At 32.3% G+C, this 21,299-nt stretch overlaps 1 protein-coding gene across 2 annotated transcripts in view; it reads right to left on the bottom strand.

Moving 5' to 3' along the window:
- The window catches only part of LOC134697405 (transmembrane protein 144-like), a 30,340-nt gene extending 13,068 nt beyond the window's left edge, over positions 1-17,272 (bottom strand). Inside the window, exons 1-8 of one of the 2 annotated variants that reach the window (XM_063559668.1) lie at positions 17,185-17,272; positions 14,166-14,418; positions 13,466-13,588; positions 10,587-10,686; positions 6,048-6,128; positions 4,832-4,907; positions 4,445-4,528; positions 2,753-2,832 (exon numbers count right to left, since the gene is read on the bottom strand). In XM_063559668.1, coding sequence (XP_063415738.1) covers positions 2,753-2,832; positions 4,445-4,528; positions 4,832-4,907; positions 6,048-6,128; positions 10,587-10,686; positions 13,466-13,588; positions 14,166-14,385 — 764 coding nt within the window. In that variant the 5' untranslated portion in view covers positions 14,386-14,418; positions 17,185-17,272. The remainder of the gene's footprint in view (positions 1-2,752; positions 2,833-4,444; positions 4,529-4,831; positions 4,908-6,047; positions 6,129-10,586; positions 10,687-13,465; positions 13,589-14,165; positions 14,419-17,184) is intronic. The other variant, XM_063559667.1, reaches the window with a different exon arrangement.
- Positions 17,273-21,299: the final 4,027 nt, after the last annotated feature.

Genomic DNA, 21,299 nt, shown 5'->3' with positions numbered 1-21,299 from the left:
TAAAGTATTAGAAAAATAGACCAAAACTAAAAAACTTAACTTTGACCACTGTAACCATAACAAATGAGGTCAAGGTCAGATGACACCTGTCAGCTAGACATGTACACCTTACAATCATTCCATACACCAATTATAGTAGACCTATTGCATATAGTATAAGAAACACAGACCAAAACACAAAAACTTAACTATAACCACTGAACCATGAAAATGAGGTCAAGGTCCGATGACACCTGTCAGCTAGACATGTACACCTTACAATCATTCCATACACCAATTATAGAAGACCTATTGCATATAGTATAAGAAAAACAGACCAAAACACCAAAACTTAACTATAACCACTGAACCATGAAAATGAGGTCAAGGTCAGATGACACCTGCCAGTTGGACATGTACACCTTACAGTCCTTCCATACACCGAATATACTAGACCTATTGCTTATAGTATCTGTGATATGGACTTGACCACGAAAACTTAACCTTGTTCACTGATCCATGAAATGAGGTCAAGGTCAAGTGAAAACTGTCTGACAGGCATGAGGACCTTGCAAGGTACGCACATACCAAATATAGTTATCCAATTACTTATAATAAGAGAGAATTCAACATTACAAAAAATCTTAACTTTTTTTTCAAGTAGTCACTGAACCATGAAAATGAGGTCAATGACACTGGACATGTGACTGACGGAAAGTTCGTAACATGAGGCATCTATTTACAAAGTATGAAGAATCCAGGTCTTCTACCTTCTAAAATATAAAGCTTATTAGAAGTGAGCTAACACCGCCGCCACCAGATCACTATCCCTATGTCGAGCTTTCTGCAACAAAAGTTGCAGGCTCGACAAAAATTACATTCTATATATGATTTTATTCAGGTTTTTGGATTAACAAAAATATGAAGCCTAAATATTTATAAGAATGTATGCAAGCTTAGTTTTTATGGTAATAAAAGTCAAATTCCCTTAGCTCTATGAACAAACAAAGTGAAATCCTCTAAATCAATAGACCCTAAATCCACCATTTTTTATATTTTCATTGTAAGTTTTTGGTACAAAATTCAATGCTTTAAGCACTTAAATGTTGATCAAGGCATAGTTGAATTTCAAACTTATTTTTGTCTAGATTGAACTCCCTAGAACACTTGAAGAAAATCAATATAAGAACTCAAAACCTTAGACCCCTATTTAAGTGCCTGAAACTGAAACTAAAGATCCTTTGTCTAAAATACACTCTTAGACCTCCATTATTAATTTCAGGGATCTCCATGGATGAAAATTGAACGATGGAGGAACTTTCACCATGATAAATTGTATCTACGCTGTACAGTGTAGCGCGATCGAAAGTATTTCATCCCTCCACATAAGCATAGTTGAACATGCTAATTCATTCACGAAGGTCCCCATGTAGTTTTCTTGCTATTTTTAGTAATTGTTAGGGAGCTACCATTTGATTTTTATGGGGAGGGGGCTAGGATGAAAAATTGTGTCCTGCTTTTTTTTTATTTGTAATCTCTGTCCTGCCTTTTTATTTTTCAGTCTAATCGGTCCTGCCTGTTTTTTTCTTAACTTATCCTGACTTTTTTTTACACCAATTGTCATCCTGCCTTTTTTTTGCCAAGTTACTCATCCTGCCTTTTTTTTTTACTCAAAATCCTGTCCTGCCTTATTTTTTAAATTTCATCCTTTGCGGAAACTTTGTTAAATAATTCGACAAATGAATCGTCTATCTTCAGATAATATTCTCCTGTCTGGTTTGTCGATCTACCTGTACAAGCTCAGGTACAAGTGATTAGTGATCTTAATCTAGATATCCCTCAGGCGTTAGAACTTTGTTGGATTATACTATAAAAAAAGCCTGAGTGTTATGCAATTACTTGCATTTGATTATAATTGATAAAAAAATGGCGTCAGGCTATAAAAATGATCACAGTTTTGAACAATGGCGGAAGGCAATTGAATGATGGTGCGAGTCATTCGAAGATGGCGCAAGACATTTGAACGATGGAGGGGCGCCATGGTTAAACAGGCCATGGAGATCCCTGCATTTCCTAAAAAAAAATCTTGAATACTGGCACACTATGTTTACATTGCTATGCTGGGATGGTGAACAGGCCACATGCATGCTGATGCCTTTAATATAGTCATTCATATAATATACAACTAAAAAGGTGGGATAGGACCTTTATCCTGGGACTCTGGGATCAGGTGTCTTTAAGCTCGGGATTTCGGTATTGACCCCATCAGGATCCGTGCATTTCTTTATTCGAATTTTGGGACCTTGGGATTTCGTGTTTTTAATCCCAGGATTTCGGGATCAGGACCCCTCCTATCCCCCCTCAATAAACAACAAGAAGATCAATGAGTGTCTCTGTTAATTTTTTTCCCTTACTTTCATAGACTCCGGATGATTTTGATTTCACATATTGAATATACGATTCTCTATTATTGGACAGTATGTTTCCTTTTGGAAATCTTAATTATAAAGATCACAGGAAACGATTCTTATCTTTTATTTATACTTATGGACACATGATAACAAGAAATTATAGGATATGGGAAATCACTCCCTTTGATCTTTAAGCTCTTTTTTGTTTATGTGTTGCTGTATCATTGATGTATAACCACACCCCTTTATACTTATAAAATCTTGATGAATTCATCTCTGGGGCAAGCACAGGGAAATGAATTTTAACCACAAATTAATTAAGAGTTAACAATTTAAAAGATAGCTAGTATCTGAAAACTTACAGAGCTCTTTTTTTACCAGGTGACATCCTATCTATAAAGGAATCATCTTCATTCATGTCTTGTATATTTGTACTGCTTCCCTAATAAACACAAATATAACCATATGTCATATTAAGGATATTCAGTCAGTTCTGATTTGAATTAGCTACTGAAAATTCAGAAATTATTGCATGCATTTATTATTGCCATTTTGTCATTTTAGACTTAAATGTGATTTTTATTTTTACGATTTTGAGGGAAAATCCTGTTTAGTTTATAGAAAACATTTCAAAATGCGAGTTTAAATTATTGCGTTTTCAACTAAGTCTCATTTTTTGCAATAATAAAAACCTCCCATTAATTTTCTGAATTTACAGTATATAAAAAAAAGATAACTTATGAAGAAGTGACTTTTTGTATTATTGTATAAATAATAACACTGTATACCAAGGTATTCACTTCAGGGACTCCATTGAAATGATTCACACAGGCATTGGTTCACCAAAATGGAGTCTAATTGTATAAATAAGTATAAAATCAAATCAAAATGTCTATACAAGGATGATTAGTTGTATTCAAATGAATCATCAGTCCAATTTAGTTAAATATTAAATGCTTATGAACAACCTAGCAACAGAAATCTTGTTTAGCAACATTAAAAATTGGTTGTGTTTTCGTTAGTTGAAATATAATTTAAACAATCTTTGGAGAATTGTTTTTTGTCTATGGTGTTACTCTATACATATCAAACTCATGGTTATGATCTGACTTTTTATCATTATTCATTTTACAAAGTTTTCATTGAACATTACAACAGCCATGATATTGAATTTTCTTCCAAATTTGAAATATGAGCACCAACCTAGACCATAATGATATTTGATAATATAATGAAAGATGCATATGAAAAGATTTTTGGAAATTCTAGGATGGTCCTCCTTGGTTCTGATGTTAGATTTCTGCTCAAAACAATGCTGAATTTCAAAATTGCTTTAGATTTTGAGATATAAGACAAAATCTGCATTTTACTGCTATGGTTAAGAAAAGCTGCCATTTTTTGTTGTTGGATCAAATCTCTGTATACCTTTTTTTTTTAACTAGATAGCCATAAGGAAAATACATCTAGAATTTTTGTAGCAACAGTTTGAGAGAGTGAGTGAGAGAAGGAAAGAATAACAAAGACATGAACAGATTTTCAAATTAATTCTATATTTTAATATATCTTTGTGAAACAATCTTTAAACCCAGTGACACCTTCTGGTGATGTTTAATGTCTAAGAAAAGAGGGACGAAAGATATCAGAGGGACAGTTAAACTCATAAATCGAAAATAAACTGACAACGCCATGGCTAAAAATGAAAAAGACAAACAATAGTACACATGACACAACATAGAAAACTAAAGAATAAGCAACACGAACCCCACCAAAAACTAGGGGTGATCACAGAAATGTCAAAGCACTTAACAACCTGGGAAAATAATATTTTCTGCAGAAAAAGCATGTAATGGTTAATTATTCAATTGCTTATTTTTAGTTTTAAATTAAATGTCTATATGTCATACTCCGCTTAATTCTTTCATTGATTTGTATAATTTGTGTATATCAAATGTTATATAGGTTTAAGATGACAGACCACCTTGATTCATGTCAAGTGATGGCAAAAGCTGACATGGCCAGCTACAAAGAGATAACTAGATGTGTATCAATATTACCCTTCTCCTGCTAAACACTAAGACATCATGGTTGTTTGTAGAACTATATAATGTATCACTTCCCTGGGTATTCAAGTCTGTTTTCTTAAAAATAAATCATGTTTCATATAATGAATTCATCTAAAAACAATGCATCAAATTCAAAGTTTTTTTTCTCTATATAGAGTCCTTATATGCAGTGAAATTTTATTTGAAGTTTTGACTACAGAACTGGACAAAATAAAACTTTACTCATGCCAAGTACTTCTTTTAAAATTTAAAATAATGATACATTCTGCACAATATCTTGAAAAGTGCAAATTTAACAAAGACTAATAGGAAAAAAAACAATGGAGGTATTACAACTGATATTGGATGCTCCATATGTTGCAATTAAAATGTACTTACCTGTGAAATTAGAGGTTCACTCTCTATGTTGTTTATAGGTGTTACCTCATTCTTCACAAAGGAAAATACAATAGCACTGTGAGAAACAAAAGAAAATTTGCATTGCTACTACTAACTTGTATATCATTGAGGTGCTAACTGCATGGTTAAATAAGCTGTTTTTTTCCTGTTTAAATGGTTTAAACCTGATCATTTTGATGCCCTTTATCATTGTTTATAGCTTGCTGTTCTGTGTGAGCCAAGGCTCGATGTTGAAGACCTACTTTGACTCATAATGGTTTACTTTTACAAATTGTGACTTGGATGGAGAGGCGTCTCATTGGCACTCATACTAGATCTTCTTATATCTAATTATAAAATCTTATTTAGTTGACATACAATGATCATGTGAGTAATTGAATTTGAACTATCATTGTTTCAGGTCACACATCCATATAAGCTTAAGATTAAATATCAAAAAAAGAATATGAACAAGCATGAAGAAAGAAAGTGTGTAAAACTGATTACATGTATTTGAGTGAATTTTCAAAGTCCAAGGACCATAACTCTACACAAAATTATCAGCCTGGAACAAAATTGAACTTGATCTGTAACTTATCATGATAAAACAATATACCAAATATCAAAGCAATATATTCAAGCATAAAGAAAAAAAGAATGGGAAACTGATTTGCCTTGACAGACAAACAGAGTTCAAATCTTAAGTCCCCTTCAACTTTGTCGGTAGGGGATTGAAAATGGGTCCAGGTCACACTGAGGTCATGATGATATGAACACACTATTTTATAGAAATACACCTTCATACCAAATATCATAATTCTGATTAAAATGGAACCAACAAAAATAAATTAATCCCTATTATTCTCTTAACTGCTCAAAGTCTGCTCTAATTATTAAAGTATAAGCTGTGACTTACTAGTAAAGAGAAGGAAAATTTACCTACCAATACATGTAGTAAATTTGAAAAAAAATGAAAAGAGGTCTGTCTGAGAAATGTTGACATGTGAATGACATATTCAACCAATAAATAAAAAGTGCTTTATATTTTTTCTTTTATTTGGTAAAACATGTTTAGTCAATGAAGAATATTGTGTATGTGTTATAGAGAATTTAAATTGAGTTCTAGAGCTTTTTTCCTATTTTCTTACAATACCCTTTTTTATGGGTTGCAAATGGAGAATGAAATTGTTTGTTCGTATATCATGATTTTACCTACCTAAATACACACATTCCAACACCAATATAATTCATTACTTCATTATGAGGAATAGATTCCTTAAGTCCAAAGAAGCCAAATCTACAAAATTAAATCTGATATATGTACATAAGGTCATACATGTAGAGTGTTTGCTATGTCAAAATTACGATATATTGTTTACAAGGTATGTAAGCTTGATTGGAATGTTAAAAAACATGAAAGATTTCTATCTATATCAATTACTAAACTAAAATACTTATGATATATTTGAAAAAGATGATAGAAATTTAAGACTAGCTATCCTTTTATAAGACAAACCTTTAAAATACTTGTGTGCATACCAGAGTTGGGGTAATTATAATTGTAATCGTTAATCAGCTGTAATTGATTACAATTCTTCAAGTAATCATTGTAATCATTAATCAGCCAAAAATCTGATTACATGTAATTTAATTTAATCAATTACTTTTCAAAATACCCTGTAATCCTGATTACTTTATGATTACATTCTGATTACAATGAAAAAAAAATTAAACTGTGTTTATGGTCAATAAAGGAAACTTTTTGTTATTTTTATTCAATTTATGTTGAACATGTTAAGATAGTTTGGTTTACTTTATTTTTTATAAAACATGACAATTGGTTTGTAGACTTTAGTAAAAAATAAACTGTTACAGTATTGAAAAGTCATCAATAGCCTAAGAAGAGACATTTTTAAAATACAATTATATGTTTCTGGCCTTAGTAAAAGATATTGTACATATATTCACAATTCAAAGATGTACATATATATATTGAAGTGCATAAGATTGTTGACCGGATCAGACTAAAGGATCCGACGTATGACTTAACATTATCGACTAAATCAGTTATGCATATGATAAGTGAAAAACTATGTGAGCTGGACAACACAGAATGGTATGAAGAACTTTTTGATGACCGTCGTAATATAAAAAACGGAAACAAATTGCGCACTTACAGATGTTATAAACAATGTGTGAAAACAGAACCTTATGTGCTTTTAAACATTTCTAAACAGGAAAGGCGTGTTATGGCTCTGTTTCGCTCCGGGGCTCTACCGCTAGCGCACGAAACTGGCAGATACTCCAGGCCGCCTACACCCGTAGAAGATAGACTTTGTTTGTTTTGTGAAAGTTGCAGTGTAGAGACTGAAAAACATTTTCTGATGGAAAGTACACTTTATGACGATATTCGGTATAACCTTTTTCATGAATGTTCAAAATTAATTCAAAATTTTTTCAGCCTTGACATAGATAACAAATTTATTGAAATTATGATCTGTTCTGATATACAATATTTCCTATGCAAATTTTTATATAAATTTTTCTGGCGAAGAAAATGGTTTAACTGCTCTTCATAAAATTTTTACTAGCTTCAGAGTTTTATTATTTTAATTTTACCAGGAAAGTCAGATTTCGACAATTTTTATATATATATATTAATTGAATATAGTGAATTTTAATTTTAATGGTGACTTTTTTTTGTGACTTGTATGTTTTTACAGAATAATATATTTGAAATTTTTATAGAATTTTAAGCTTTTTAGTGTCTAATAAGTCGTTTTTTATGGCTGGATATTGATTGTTTTATGTGTATATATTTATATAATGTTGCTTATATTTATGTCAATCAATATGTGACACTTTAATAAACTATTTACTTACTTATATATTTGATAATGACTGTTATATTCAAGTAATACTTTTCTTTAACCCTTAATTATGTCATCTTTGAATTGACAGGTAGGAAACCAATTAAGGGTTGTTTTTATTGCAATTACCAACTGAGTATAGCTGTAGGACAATGGTAAAGGATAAATCAGACAAGTGATAATTTATCTAATCAGCACAAAATTAATTAAATGTTGGACAAATATCTTGTTTAAAATAAGCAAATTTTTGTATGTATTTGGACTGGACATGTAAAATGCAATGATTTTTAGCACTTGTATGTTGTTTACAATTTGATTAAACTGGTACAATTTCATCCATATTTTAACTCCCATAAACTGTACCTGGAAACACATATAAATTAAAGTCTAGAATATGTCAGAAGACAAACAGCAAATGCCTTTTATAAAGCTATATTAAATTGAAGTCAAAATAATTCAGAGATTAATGATGATAAAGTGCAATGGGTCGTAACCAGTGTCAATGACACAATGTTCATGTATGTATGAAGTGGACTTTTGAGGTTTATTAAATAGATGAAGTTTGAAGTTATCATTTTATAAGGTAGCAAACACAATACTGTCATAAAAATGCTATAGTTATATATTAAACGTTTATTCATTCACATCATGCAAAATGTTTTTTTTTTAATTCATTGTAATCAGATGTAATCATGATTACTTTGCCAATGTAATCATTAATTTAATCAGACACTTTCAGAAATGATGTAATCATTAATTTAATTTAATCGTACAAATGACAAAGTAATTGTAATTTAATCAATTACATTGAAAGTAATCAGACCCATCTCTGGTGCATACTTCTAGTATAGTTTTGTGTATTTGACTTTGTGCAAGAAATATTATTGACTTTGTGCAAGAAATATTATTGACTTTGTGCAAGAAATATTATTGACTTTTCAAAGACTAATGCATGTCATATATAGATAAAGTTTCAAGAATCTTCAAAATCTTTCAATCAGTTTAATTGAGGCCTTGAGCTGGCATGTCAGTAACTGCTGCTAGTCCTTTGTTAATTTATGTATTATTGTCATTTTGCTCAGTTTCTTTTGTTATTTATTCTGACATCAGCCTCAGACTTCTTTTAAACTGAGTTTTACTGTGCATATAGCAATGAGTTTCTTTATTCTATATTGGCTAGAGGTATTAAGGGGGGCATAGAGACAAAACATGTTTAACCCTGCTGCATTTTTGCACATGTCCCAAGACAGGAGCCCCTGGCTTTTGTTAGTTTTGTATGTTGTTTTTTTAGTTCATTTAAATGTTTTGGAGTTTTCACTGAACTAGTACACAATTTTATTTTTTTGGCATGAATTTGCCCCAAAGTGGGTCAACAGGTGCAAAAAGCGTCAATTTTTCCGATTTTTCACCCCTTCTCTTGACCCAGAAGACCCAGGGTTGCTGTTTAAGGTATCCAGCTGTAGCCTGCGTGTAGAGTGGACCCTAGTGAACAAATTGACCCCAACAGTTGTTAGGTCGGAGTGAATCTGATCTTGATGCATCAGTCTACAGAAGGTCATTTGGACCCAAAATACTGAATTTCACGATTTTTGCCGATTTTTGACTTCGAATGGACCCAAAACCGGAAGTAGTTGTTTCCTATGCGTATTTCAATAATAATTATGATCAGCAGTTATATGGCTGTGGGTTTGCACTATCTTTGCCAGTTTTATGCCTCTGAACTTCTTGTGTAAGATACAGATGTGAAGCCTACCCCTCCAGAAAACCGATTTTTAGCCAATTTCAATTTTCCAAGTCCGTATTTGTGCTCAAAATGCTACTTATACATGAGAAACGTGAATATGGATAGCCTGAGGTTGACGGAACATGCATAACTTTTTAAATAAGTATCATAAAGTGGACTTCTTAAAGTATGGAACGCCATTGGAGCCAAATAACGGTTATTAGGGTCCGCCCGTCAAAAGACGGGTACCGCATGGTAAGGGTTAAGGTATGAATTAAATGAAAAGTTATATTTCAATATGTATTTTAATTCTATTTGTAGTAGATTTGATCTTTTTTACCCCAAAAAACGTAAATATAAAGAACAATTTTAAATGGTGACAAATGAGGGGAAGTAACTCAGTTGAAAAATGTTTGTAAAACGTGACAACAGTGAAATTTATTTATGACCTAAAGCGAAGATAATTGGTGTTAATTAACAGTGTGTGTTGACACCAAAGCTGTCAAGTGAAGCCATGCACTTGATGGGTCACTTAATTTGACAGTTTACACAGGTAGCTTAACTTCTGTTGAGGGAAGGGTTGGAAGAACTACGAATTTGCCGGTATTTCAAAGAAAAATCACTTATGAAATCATTCTCTAGGCTTAAAAATCCAGGTGAAAACGTGTCATTTTTGGAATTCCCGGGTTATTCAGTGACCTGGGGGGGTGTCCTGGGAGATCCCTCAGAATTGTGAAAATCTCGTGTCACACCCGCAAAATACGGGTCAGTTGACAGGTATGCATCATTGATATTTTTGAAAGATGACTTTAACAATAACGTTTTTAGAACACGCATTAGATTCCTGCACCTTTCAAAAGCTATGTAATTTTCTTGACAAGTGTAACATCATTTTGTGACTTGAATCAGAGTGTTTATTTAATTAATAAATTTCTGGAAATTTTCAAGGATAGATGTATATAGAATGTTATGAGCAATGCACTATATTTTGTGTATCTCAAAAGTAGTGATAAGCTTTGGAAAATTTAGTCAGTCCCATAAGGTTGTGATTGCATTCAATACAATCTTTACCCAAAAAAGAAAGCTCACAGAACCTAACTATGTCAAGATACTTGTAGCAGTTACAGAAAAATAACAATAAAATGTATACTATGTACTATACCTTCCTGTGGACCAACCACTCAGCAAGTTAACCATTCCCCAAATACATATACCTAGCCCTAAACCAATTGTCTTGACGATAGGCACCACACAAACATTTCCTACAAACAAAGAAAATTTGTTAACCGTTCCCCAAATACATATACCAAGCCCTAAACCAATTGTTTCAACTATTATTAAGGCACCACAGAAACATTACCTACAAATAAAGAATGTAGAAGCTTCACTTCTTTGAATTTCAGGATTAAATTAAGCATTTATTGTTCATAACAATTTTTATTAATTACCTTAAGTAGTTGTTACTTTATCATATGGTACAAAAATCATTCCAAAAAAGCAATTTCTGTTGGCCCAAGGTGACTTTCAAAATGTAGATATCATTGAAAAAGCTCCAAATTATCTCCCCCTTGGTGAAAACATGTCATTTTTGGCATTAAAATTGAAATATCTTTTTAACTCATCTGTGACCTATATTTTATATTGTTGTTTTCCAATAAGCTGTACATGAACTAAATATTTGTAAAATCTAAGCAATTTCTGTTTTTAGTTCTTTTTTTATTTCGATATTACCGCTATTTCTCCTATTAGTTCAACAAAAAAAAGGACACTAACGAAAATGTATGCGTCTTTCAAAGGCAGATTGTGAGTGTAAATGAACACTGATCCCATTTTTTTATTTCATTTTTCTATTAAGTATAAGATAAAGTTAATTTATAGAAAAATATAGTGTTATCCCATATTAAATATAAAATTTGATTTAGACCTGCTAGCCGCATTAATGAGAACGATTTAAAAATAGAAAAAAGATCTTTCAAAGGAGAAGGTCAAGTAAGGGTCAATTTCGACCTTAAATTCAAAATATAAAGCTGATAAAAGATTTTTAATGGTTTTTAAACACTTTAGTGACTACATCAGTTGAATCAATTAGTTAATGTTAAGGATTTGAACTAATTTTGTCATTAAATGATCAAATTCAAACTTTAATATAGGAAAGATTTATCAATATATGCTATAAAAATCACAATGTTATATAAAGAAACGCAATGGGAGAAACTTTCAGATCGAAGAAGTAACCACAAACTAATATTGCTTCATAAAATTGTAAATAATAAAACCCCAAATTATTTGCAAGAGCTATTGCCTGGCTATGTCTGTGGGCGACACGACCACAGTACAAGAAAAAGTAATAATCTTTTACATGTTAAATCACGTACAAAACTTTATTCTGATTATTATCTTCCTTCATCCATCAAATTATGGAATCATTTACCGTTAAGTGTTAGAAATTGTGAATCTATCTCTCTATTTAAGAAACAAATTTGTAATCAGAACAATCGTGTCCCTTTATACTTTTATGCTGGATGTAGAAAAGGCCAAATTCTTCACTCGTGACTTAGAATGAATAGTAGTTCTTTAAACTGTCACTTGTTTCCAAGAAACTTAGTTTCTTTCCCTAAATGTCACTGTGGTGACTTAGAAACTAGCTCACATTTTTTATTATTTTGTCCATTATACTCGGACATAAGACAAGATCTGATAATGTCATTTGGAAGCCTAAAATTAAAGGCACTTATGGACACCGAACTTGAATATGTGTTTATAATTTATACTTGTATTTATCATAATAAAATATTGTTTACACTAACATCACTTTTCAGTGGGTTTTTATCCAAAACGGATGTGGCCACATTCATGTTGAGTCTCAGCAGGTATTTATATGATGAATCAGCATTAAATAAAATATATATTTATATAATGAGACTGAACTCAAGTGCAGCCACTTCCATTTTAGACAAAAATAATCTTAAAATTAGCACAAATGACAAAATGTCAAGATTTCAGTATTTTACATGAAGAAATGATGATATTACCTGATACATGACTATTGTATTTTCTTAAACACCCCATATTTATGTTACATTTTATGATTTATAACTATTCCAATTTCCAATAAATAACTAAAGTGACAATTTTAAAAACTTTGTAAAAATGCTATATTTTAGTTTTAAATCCAAAGAATGGTCTTACCAGGCCTACTCTTTCATTGTCTTTTCAAAATTGTATGACCTACCTAATTACCGTTAAGTGTTAGAAATTGTGAATCTATCTCTCTATTTAAGAAACAAATTTGTAATCAGAACAATCGTGTCCCTTTATACTTTTATGCTGGATGTAGAAAAGGCCAAATTCTTCACTCGTGACTTAGAATGAATAGTAGTTCTTTAAACTGTCACTTGTTTCCAAGAAACTTAGTTTCTTTCCCTAAATGTCACTGTGGTGACTTAGAAACTAGCTCACATTTTTTATTATTTTGTCCATTATACTCGGACATAAGACAAGATCTGATAATGTCATTTGGAAGCCTAAAATTAAAGGCACTTATGGACACCGAACTTGAATATGTGTTTATAATTTATACTTGTATTTATCATAATAAAATATTGTTTACACTAACATCACTTTTCAGTGGGTTTTTATCCAAAACGGATGTGGCCACATTCATGTTGAGTCTCAGCAGGTATTTATATGATGAATCAGCATTAAATAAAATATATATTTATATAATGAGACTGAACTCAAGTGCAGCCACTTCCATTTTAGACAAAAATAATCTTAAAATTAGCACAAATGACAAAATGTCAAGATTTCAGTATTTTACATGAAGAAATGATGATATTACCTGATACATGACTATTGTATTTTCTTAAACACCCCATATTTATGTTACATTTTATGATTTATAACTATTCCAATTTCCAATAAATAACTAAAGTGACAATTTTAAAAACTTTGTAAAAATGCTATATTTTAGTTTTAGATCCAAAGAATGGTCTTACCAGGCCTACTCTTTCATTGTCTTTTCAAAATTGTATGACCTACCTAATTCCCAAACAACACCACCAATCATAGCAATAGGAAAGAATGGTGGCTGCTTTCTGATTAATTGTACAATTATACCGACCACCATTACAGCACTACATACTATCCACTGGAAAAACATACCTAGAAAGAAATTTGATTGATTTTGTTTATATTATCAATTCTTCAAAAGTATATTCAGACATATACATGATATACATGTACATTGATATTCAAAAATATAATATGCTACATGTATCATGTGTATATTATGATTTTGCAGGATAAATAAAATTGAAACCTGGAAGTTCTTTTTTTCAAAATTTAACTAATCTATTCTTTTCATGACCTACAGTTAAATGTTGTTAATTTCAATAGACAGACAGGAGTTACACAACAGCTCGAGTGTATTTTGCTTTTTCCACCTGCCCACCGTGGTCAGCCTACCCGTGTCCACTCTAGCTATAATCTCCTTTTTGTAAAAATATTGATTACAAATGCTTATCTGCTTTTTTCAAGTGATGGTACTGTTTAGATTAAACAAAAGAAATTGCATGCCCACTCCAATGGGTGGGCAGAGTGGACAACGTAGAAATTTTGCCCACCAAGTGCCTTCTCCCATGATGGGCCGTGGGACAAAGTAAAATCCACCCAAGCTGTAGTGTATTTGGATCAGGTTTTACTCATCTATCAGATATACATGTAATGCATAAAAGCTTACCATCACCAGTTTCATATTTTTTAACAGGAACAAAATTACTGCCAAAAAATAAAATAGCAATTCCTGCAGTAATAAATCCCCATAGTTCTGGGATCTCTTCTGGTGGTGAAGCTGCTGTTGTCTGTAGTGGAATCCATGAGGGCTCTGTTGTAATCACTGGAAGTATTGTGGTAATGTTACTATACATTGTGGTAATATTACTTAATACATCAGCTGCCATTTTCTAAATCTTTCAGTATTCTCTTCTTTCTGTCTGAAACCATATAAAATATAATGTATTAATAACTATAATTATGACAGTATGTATTATTTAAGAAATACTTCCTTCATGTTATGCTGTATGCTCATTTTAACATGGGTAGGCATTATATATTTTCAAGTAAATAATCAAAGAGCTGAATAGCTCTGAGGGGAAAGACGGCCCTTGTTTCTATTTTATTATGTTTTTGGAAAGGGGGGGTTATCTTTTGATAGTTTTCATATGAAGAATGAAAAAAGTAAAATCACAAAAATACTGAACTCAGAGGAAAATCAATATAAGAGAACAGCTAGAACATGTAGAAAGGTTGACAATATTGAAATCAATTGTTGTTTATGTAATTTCATTTCCTTAGTTTAGAATTCAATTTGGACCAATGGAAGTGATCTGCATCTTCTAAATCTAAACATTTGATTAAATTTGATAGCTAATTATCTAAAACTCAACTGAATTCTGTCATTTCACAACAACTACAATATTTTTTGAAATCTTGATTGTGTACCACTGAACTGCAGGCTAGGGCCATTTTCCATTTTTTGTGACAGTACTCTTGGATTTTTAAGTTTTTCTTTAGAAAGTGTGGACTGAAAAATCTATTCAGTTTTAAATTTCCATTGTTGAAGTTCCGAGTTACAACTCTCATCACAGGGAAACAGGTACTAATAATAAAAAAAAAATGAGTGATGTAAACTGTGTGAAGCTTGTTTCCAAATCATAATTTTGAAATATTTGTAAATAATAAATATGTTTAAACTACAAAATGCAAATTTTTATTACTTATTTTTTTACCATTACAATGATTATGTAGGTACAAAAAAAAATAGTTTTAATAGAAGACTACTAACATGACTAATCCAATGAAATGTCACATTTGAAGTGTTTAAATACATTAACTTTTATTTTAGTGGATAATTACTCATCAATTGAGGTGCTCCTGAATTGGAGGAAGATTCTCAGAATTTTTACAGAAAAAAGTGGTCTCACTAATTAGCGACAAGAAGAATATTTTTTTCTTGTCGCTAAATAGTCTTCTTGACGCTTCTTGTCGCTTTTTGACGCTTCTTGTCTCTTATTAGTGAGACCCCGAAAAAAGTAATAAAATCGTTTCTTTCCCCTGTCTCATGTAACCCTACGATCTTTGTTTATTTTGAAAGTTGTTGACCTACAAATTAAAGTATTGCATGTTGATGTTTAAATCATCTACAGTAAACAATATTATGTTTAGATTTAACAAATGCAAATTTGTGATTAGTGCACGATCTCTAAGATTGATTTAAATAACCAGTGAACTGGTGAAGGATATCCCTGCTTCTTCCAAGAATGACGTCACTATAAAATACAATGTAGGTTGGATATATTTAGAATATCTCGTCATACTAATTTTTCCGGATTGTTAAATAAACGTAAATAGTGTAAAGGAGAGTTCAAGATACGATAATTTCGTAAGAAACAAAACGGAAATGTGTAAAAAAGTGTTTAAAGTCAAACTATTCATTTCTGGGTCTCCTTCTCTTCAATCTAAGTAAGATTTGTTGGGGGTTTTTCCACACCATAATATGTATAAAAACAAAATGAATGATGTGAGGGAGTTTCACTCTGGTCAATCCCATAGGGGATTGACGGCTTGAAGCCGTCTTTCCCCAAAAATTAATAGACCACTTTCGAGTTCATCCGTCACCGGTAAAAACTCGTCAATTATACACGCCTTTATGACGTCATTTACCAGATAGAGGGGCTCGCCTGTATCCCTGCACTATTTACGTTCATCAAGCGTCTTAGTGATCGTCTTTGTGCAGGATAAACTAGAAATAATGGTTGTTCTGTAGGTACTTACTGACATTTCCCTAATGACAGCAGTGTTGATTGTCAATTTTGAGAATTCAATTTGCCGAATAATTCGTACAATATAGAATTATAGTTTTCCAACCACTCGCTCAACATTGGAAGGAAGTGACGACGCCCCTAAACGCACAAATGACGATGATAAAGGCGCGTATAATTGACGAGTTTTTTCCGGTGACGGATGAACTCGAAAGTGGTCTATTGTACAAGTAGTAACCCTGACTGTATAATTGACCAAAGGATTAACAAGTGCAGTTTTGAAGCATGTCTCACTTATTTACACAGCATAAGGGTATAAATTACTGTCGATTAAATTGTATATAATACTAATATTTCATGTGACTTTTTTATACTAAGTACTTACATGACTTAGAGGGGCCCTGGTTGTCCAAATAAATACATTTGAATTATGACCTCTTGAACATGTTAAAAGGCTATTGTGGTTTTTTTTTGACACCTTACATTGACAGAAAAGCATCAAAGCAAAAATTTAAAATAGACTTCCGAGAGGTCATGATTATTTGGACTGCATTTAGGAGGCCCACTGACTGATAGTCCAAATAATTATGACGTCTTTCAAGATGTCATAATTATTTGGACTAACTGACTGACTGCACTAAGGGGGTGTTTACTCCACATTCTTCATTAATTCCCTATTTAATCAACTAATTTTTCGAACAAGGGGGTCTGAACCCTCAGGCCTCTCCCCCTGGATCCGCCTATAGATCTAATAGGCGATTGTTATCATGTGTATACAGTAAAATTTAAAAATTAAAGACGTCTGATCGGACTTCGTCCTTTTTCATTCAGAATCAGAGATTGATCAGGTGTAAACCAGATCGGTCTTGCCTTTTTAAGTGCAGTTGGCCTGACAAAAGAAGACCCGACTAGTTTGCTTATGATAGTTAGAATACTGACCTTAAAAAAACTTACAGATCTAAATTACTTTGTTCCCATTGTTTTTTGTTGACAAATTGTCAAATGATACGAAATTTCTAAATGAAAACAAACTCGGAATAGGTCGGTACCGTATTCCGGAATAATACATACTTTGAGACCAATGATACAGCTATGATTTGACACAAGAACAGCCTAGTTCTGCACTTCATATATGAATTAAACAAAGCTCTGACTTAAAGAAAACAATCAACATTCGTATTGAAGGACATATTTGTGCCAGACGAACAATGTATAGCCTGATGGGGGCTGGCAGTCTTCGTGGAAAGAATGGTAGCTCAATTACTACTACGGTCTACACTTGTCACATCTTTCAAATATATATATATATCCTACCTGTCCTCATTTATGGACTAGATATATAACTTCAAGACAAAAACACATAGAGCCATTAGAAGTATTCTATAGGAAAGCAATAAAACAAATCATATCACTGCCAAATAATACTCCAGATGTCAGTCTATACTACATGTACTATGACAGGAGTTATTTCAATACAAGGAACAATACATAAAGTTGTCATAAATATCTATAACAAAATATGCACGTGGAATGAAATCCTCAATAGAAAATGATCTAGCTAAACCGGACACTGACATATGTCTGGTTTCAACTCTTAAATCTGGCTCTCAAAAGCAAGATGCATTCTAGCCCAATATAATCTACCTTCAGCTAATGATCTAAGACTCAATCTGGTCAATAAAAATCGATGGAAAACATAAGTAAAAAAGCAGTTGACAGTGTCTGGCATGACCAATTGAGAACTAAAGTATCCCTATATAGTTCTCTCAATTATCTATCCACTAATAATATACTCTGGCGAAACACCCATCCTTGTCTTGCAAGTGTTGGCACATCATCTCAGGATATAAGTCGTCTTCAAACAAAACTAAAGCTTCTTACTAGAACTTACTATCTTCAAAGCAACAAAGCTTCATTTAATCAAAATAGTGTAGATCCAACCTGCTTACTATGCAAAGAATCTGCAGAAACGGTGGATCACTCCCTTCTTGAATGTAAGACTTTGCATGATACCCGTATACCATACCTGCATGAACTTGAAAGTTTTCTTTGTAGCTTTAGAAACTGTATCAAATCTTACCAACGTTGTAATAGAAGCACAGCTCATTTTGGATCCGAGTCACCTATTATGTGCTTAATTGTGGTTGCAGATGCAAATGCACCGACACTTGTTTTATGGTAGAATTCATATCCAGAAAATTATGCTATGCTTTATTTGCCAAGAGAAATGAACTCAGGCTTAAAGACCTTCCGTCTAGCAAGCGGAAAGGTCAACGACTGTATCCAACGTACACCCCACGGGACGTACATTTATATATTTTATTTTTTATATTTTCAAACTAATTATATAAAGACATATAGACTTTTCGAAAAACCTATTTTTTAGGAAGTGCTTATTTGGAGGAGTTTTTTTTAATACATATACAGATACAGATAACCAGGAGTCTCTGAGCAAGGATTACATCTAAAGCGGTTTTCAAGATAAAAGTCTTCAACAATGACCATGCTGCACAGTCAGCTATAATAGGCCCCGAAATGACAAATTGGTAATTAAGTCTCAGATGCATGATTTTTTTTATTAGTTGTTAGTGGCTTTGAACTAGCTGTCATTTAACTGCGAGTACCCTCAGATCTGTAACTGGTGTCTTTTTGTTGTTGGGATGTACAAGTACCCGTCCACGTGCATCGTATTTTTATCCATCTGATGAGTTTAAAAGCCTTTTTCATTTGATTTTTATAGTTCTTTCAACACGGAAAAGATCATCGCTGTACTTTTCCCCCGACACTCTCCCAGGTTAGGGGAGGGTTTGGATCCCGCTAACATGTTTAACCCCGCCACATTCTCTATGTATGTGCCTGTCCCAAGTTAGGAGTCTGTATTTCAGAGATTGTTGTTTGAGTTTATATGTTACATATTAATTGTTTTTCGTTCATTTTTTACATAAATTAGACCGTTAGTTTTCTCCTTTAAATTGTTTTACATCGTCATCGTAGTTTCGGGGCGTATTACAGCTTACTATGCGATATGGGCTCATTATTGAAGGCCGTAATGTGACCTATATAGATGTTAATTTCTGTGTCATTTTGGTCTCTTGTGGAGAGTTGTCTCATTGGCAATCATATCATATCACATTTTCATTTTTTTTTTATATTTAATGTAAAACAATTCAAACGAGAAAGCTTACGGCCTAATTTATGTTTTCTGTTTTATGCTTTTTTGGCCATGTTGCGGTTGGCAAGGGAACCATTGGAAACTGTTTTTACATAAACTATATATACCCCAAATTAAAAAAAGGCAATAATGATTGCGGCCAAGATGGTTTAAATATGACCCAGTAGTTTCAATGGATAAGTTATTAGTTAAAATTAACGGACGACGGACGCCAAAACGATAGAAACTTGCCGACATTTTCCCTCTGGGTTAAGTAAGATAATAAACTTATTATGCTCAAATTTGTCTGGATAAAGAATATTTAAAAGCCATTTTTCACTGAAATTCACAGAAGCATAGCCTTAGGTTTATGATTTAAAAAAAACAACATTAAGCGTGCATTTCCGAACATTAATTTTAAACAAACCTACTGTTATATTGGTCATTTTCGAATCCGCCCATATCTTTATTCGGCTGAGATGTGAGGAAAATACGGCTTCATCATTATTTGATTTTTTGTGTCCTGCATAATGCAACGCAAGTTCAAGTACTTAAAGAAGAAAATGAATAGGTCCGAAGGTTTTCTTGAGCATTGTATTCAAAGTTCTAAAATGACCCTTAACTGAATGTCACAACCCCCCCCCCCAAAAAAAACCAACCCAAAAAAACAAAACACCCAAATATACTCCAATCGCTAAAAGCTTACAATTTTTTTCAAATACCGGTTCCCAAAAAACCATACTGGAACTTGCACATATTTAAAACAAAAATGTTACTAAGCATACATGTAGGTGTAACGTTACCATAAAACTATATTTATGATATACGTTAGTTATGTATAAAGGTATCAGATGAAACGTGGAGGACTAAATGATCCTTGTCGAATAAAATCTTGGTGTCTGCATTTTTATATCGTAAATGATCAGATGCTAGACACAATATGAAGCCTTTTTGAACTAGCTATCTGTGCCCTCTCGACAAAAAGCTTCCTATTGTCACTTGTACAATGTTGTAGGCTAGCTGATATTTAAAAAAAGTTATATCAATAATTAATGTGCAGACACCCTGGTAATTGGTATATACATGTATGACACGTTTGTAATCAAATCAGTATAATTCTTCTTCCTCTATCTTTATTATTTTGTGTGTTTGTAGTTTTGTATACCACTTTCTTCTTTCCCCCCCTTCCATCTTGTTAGGTGCCTTTCAACGATGAATAGATCTTATTGTGACTAAGTGCATGGGTTTATAAATTCTCACACAAAGAAGGTCGGTTAGCAGATATATATTATTTGTTAATATTTTTTTTAATTATTTTGATACTGATCAAAGCCCGGGATAGTAAACAACACATTAAAATGAAACTCATTCATATTCAATTTAAATAATGTCAACGTTAATAAATGGACACAAACAGCCAGGACATATATATGCAACTAGGATAATCAAGTGTTATACATTTGGTTTAAACTTTAATTCTTTTATCTTTTTTTTAATTTTAAAGCTTAGTAATATAATCTCTTAATTCAATTCCAAACCACCATACTTATATCAAGGACTGTCAAGCTAAATAGTCAGCCATCGATGTCAATGATAACAGAAACAATGGATTACACAAATTAATATCATAGATGTACACATAACAAATAAAAGAAAAATCAGTTATTAGGTCCGAGACCACAATTGTCGTCCCTTGATTTTCGTTGTTCATAGTCCCTAGTGTTAACAGTGGGTTACTTGCCATTAATTTTTATACCCCTTCAAAATTTATTTCTCCATGTCTAATGCCTCAAATTTTAAGTAGGGGAGTGAAATTACACCGTAAAATAAATTGGGTCCAGAATTTTAATGGAAAGAAGTGATTTGGTCCAGGTGAAAAAGGTTGAAAAATAGCACTTCGGAA

Source organism: Mytilus trossulus, chromosome 14 (genome assembly GCF_036588685.1).
Source record: "Mytilus trossulus isolate FHL-02 chromosome 14, PNRI_Mtr1.1.1.hap1, whole genome shotgun sequence".
Lineage (NCBI taxonomy): Eukaryota > Metazoa > Mollusca > Bivalvia > Mytilida > Mytilidae > Mytilus > Mytilus trossulus.
This window is presented reverse-complemented; position numbering and strand designations above follow the sequence as displayed.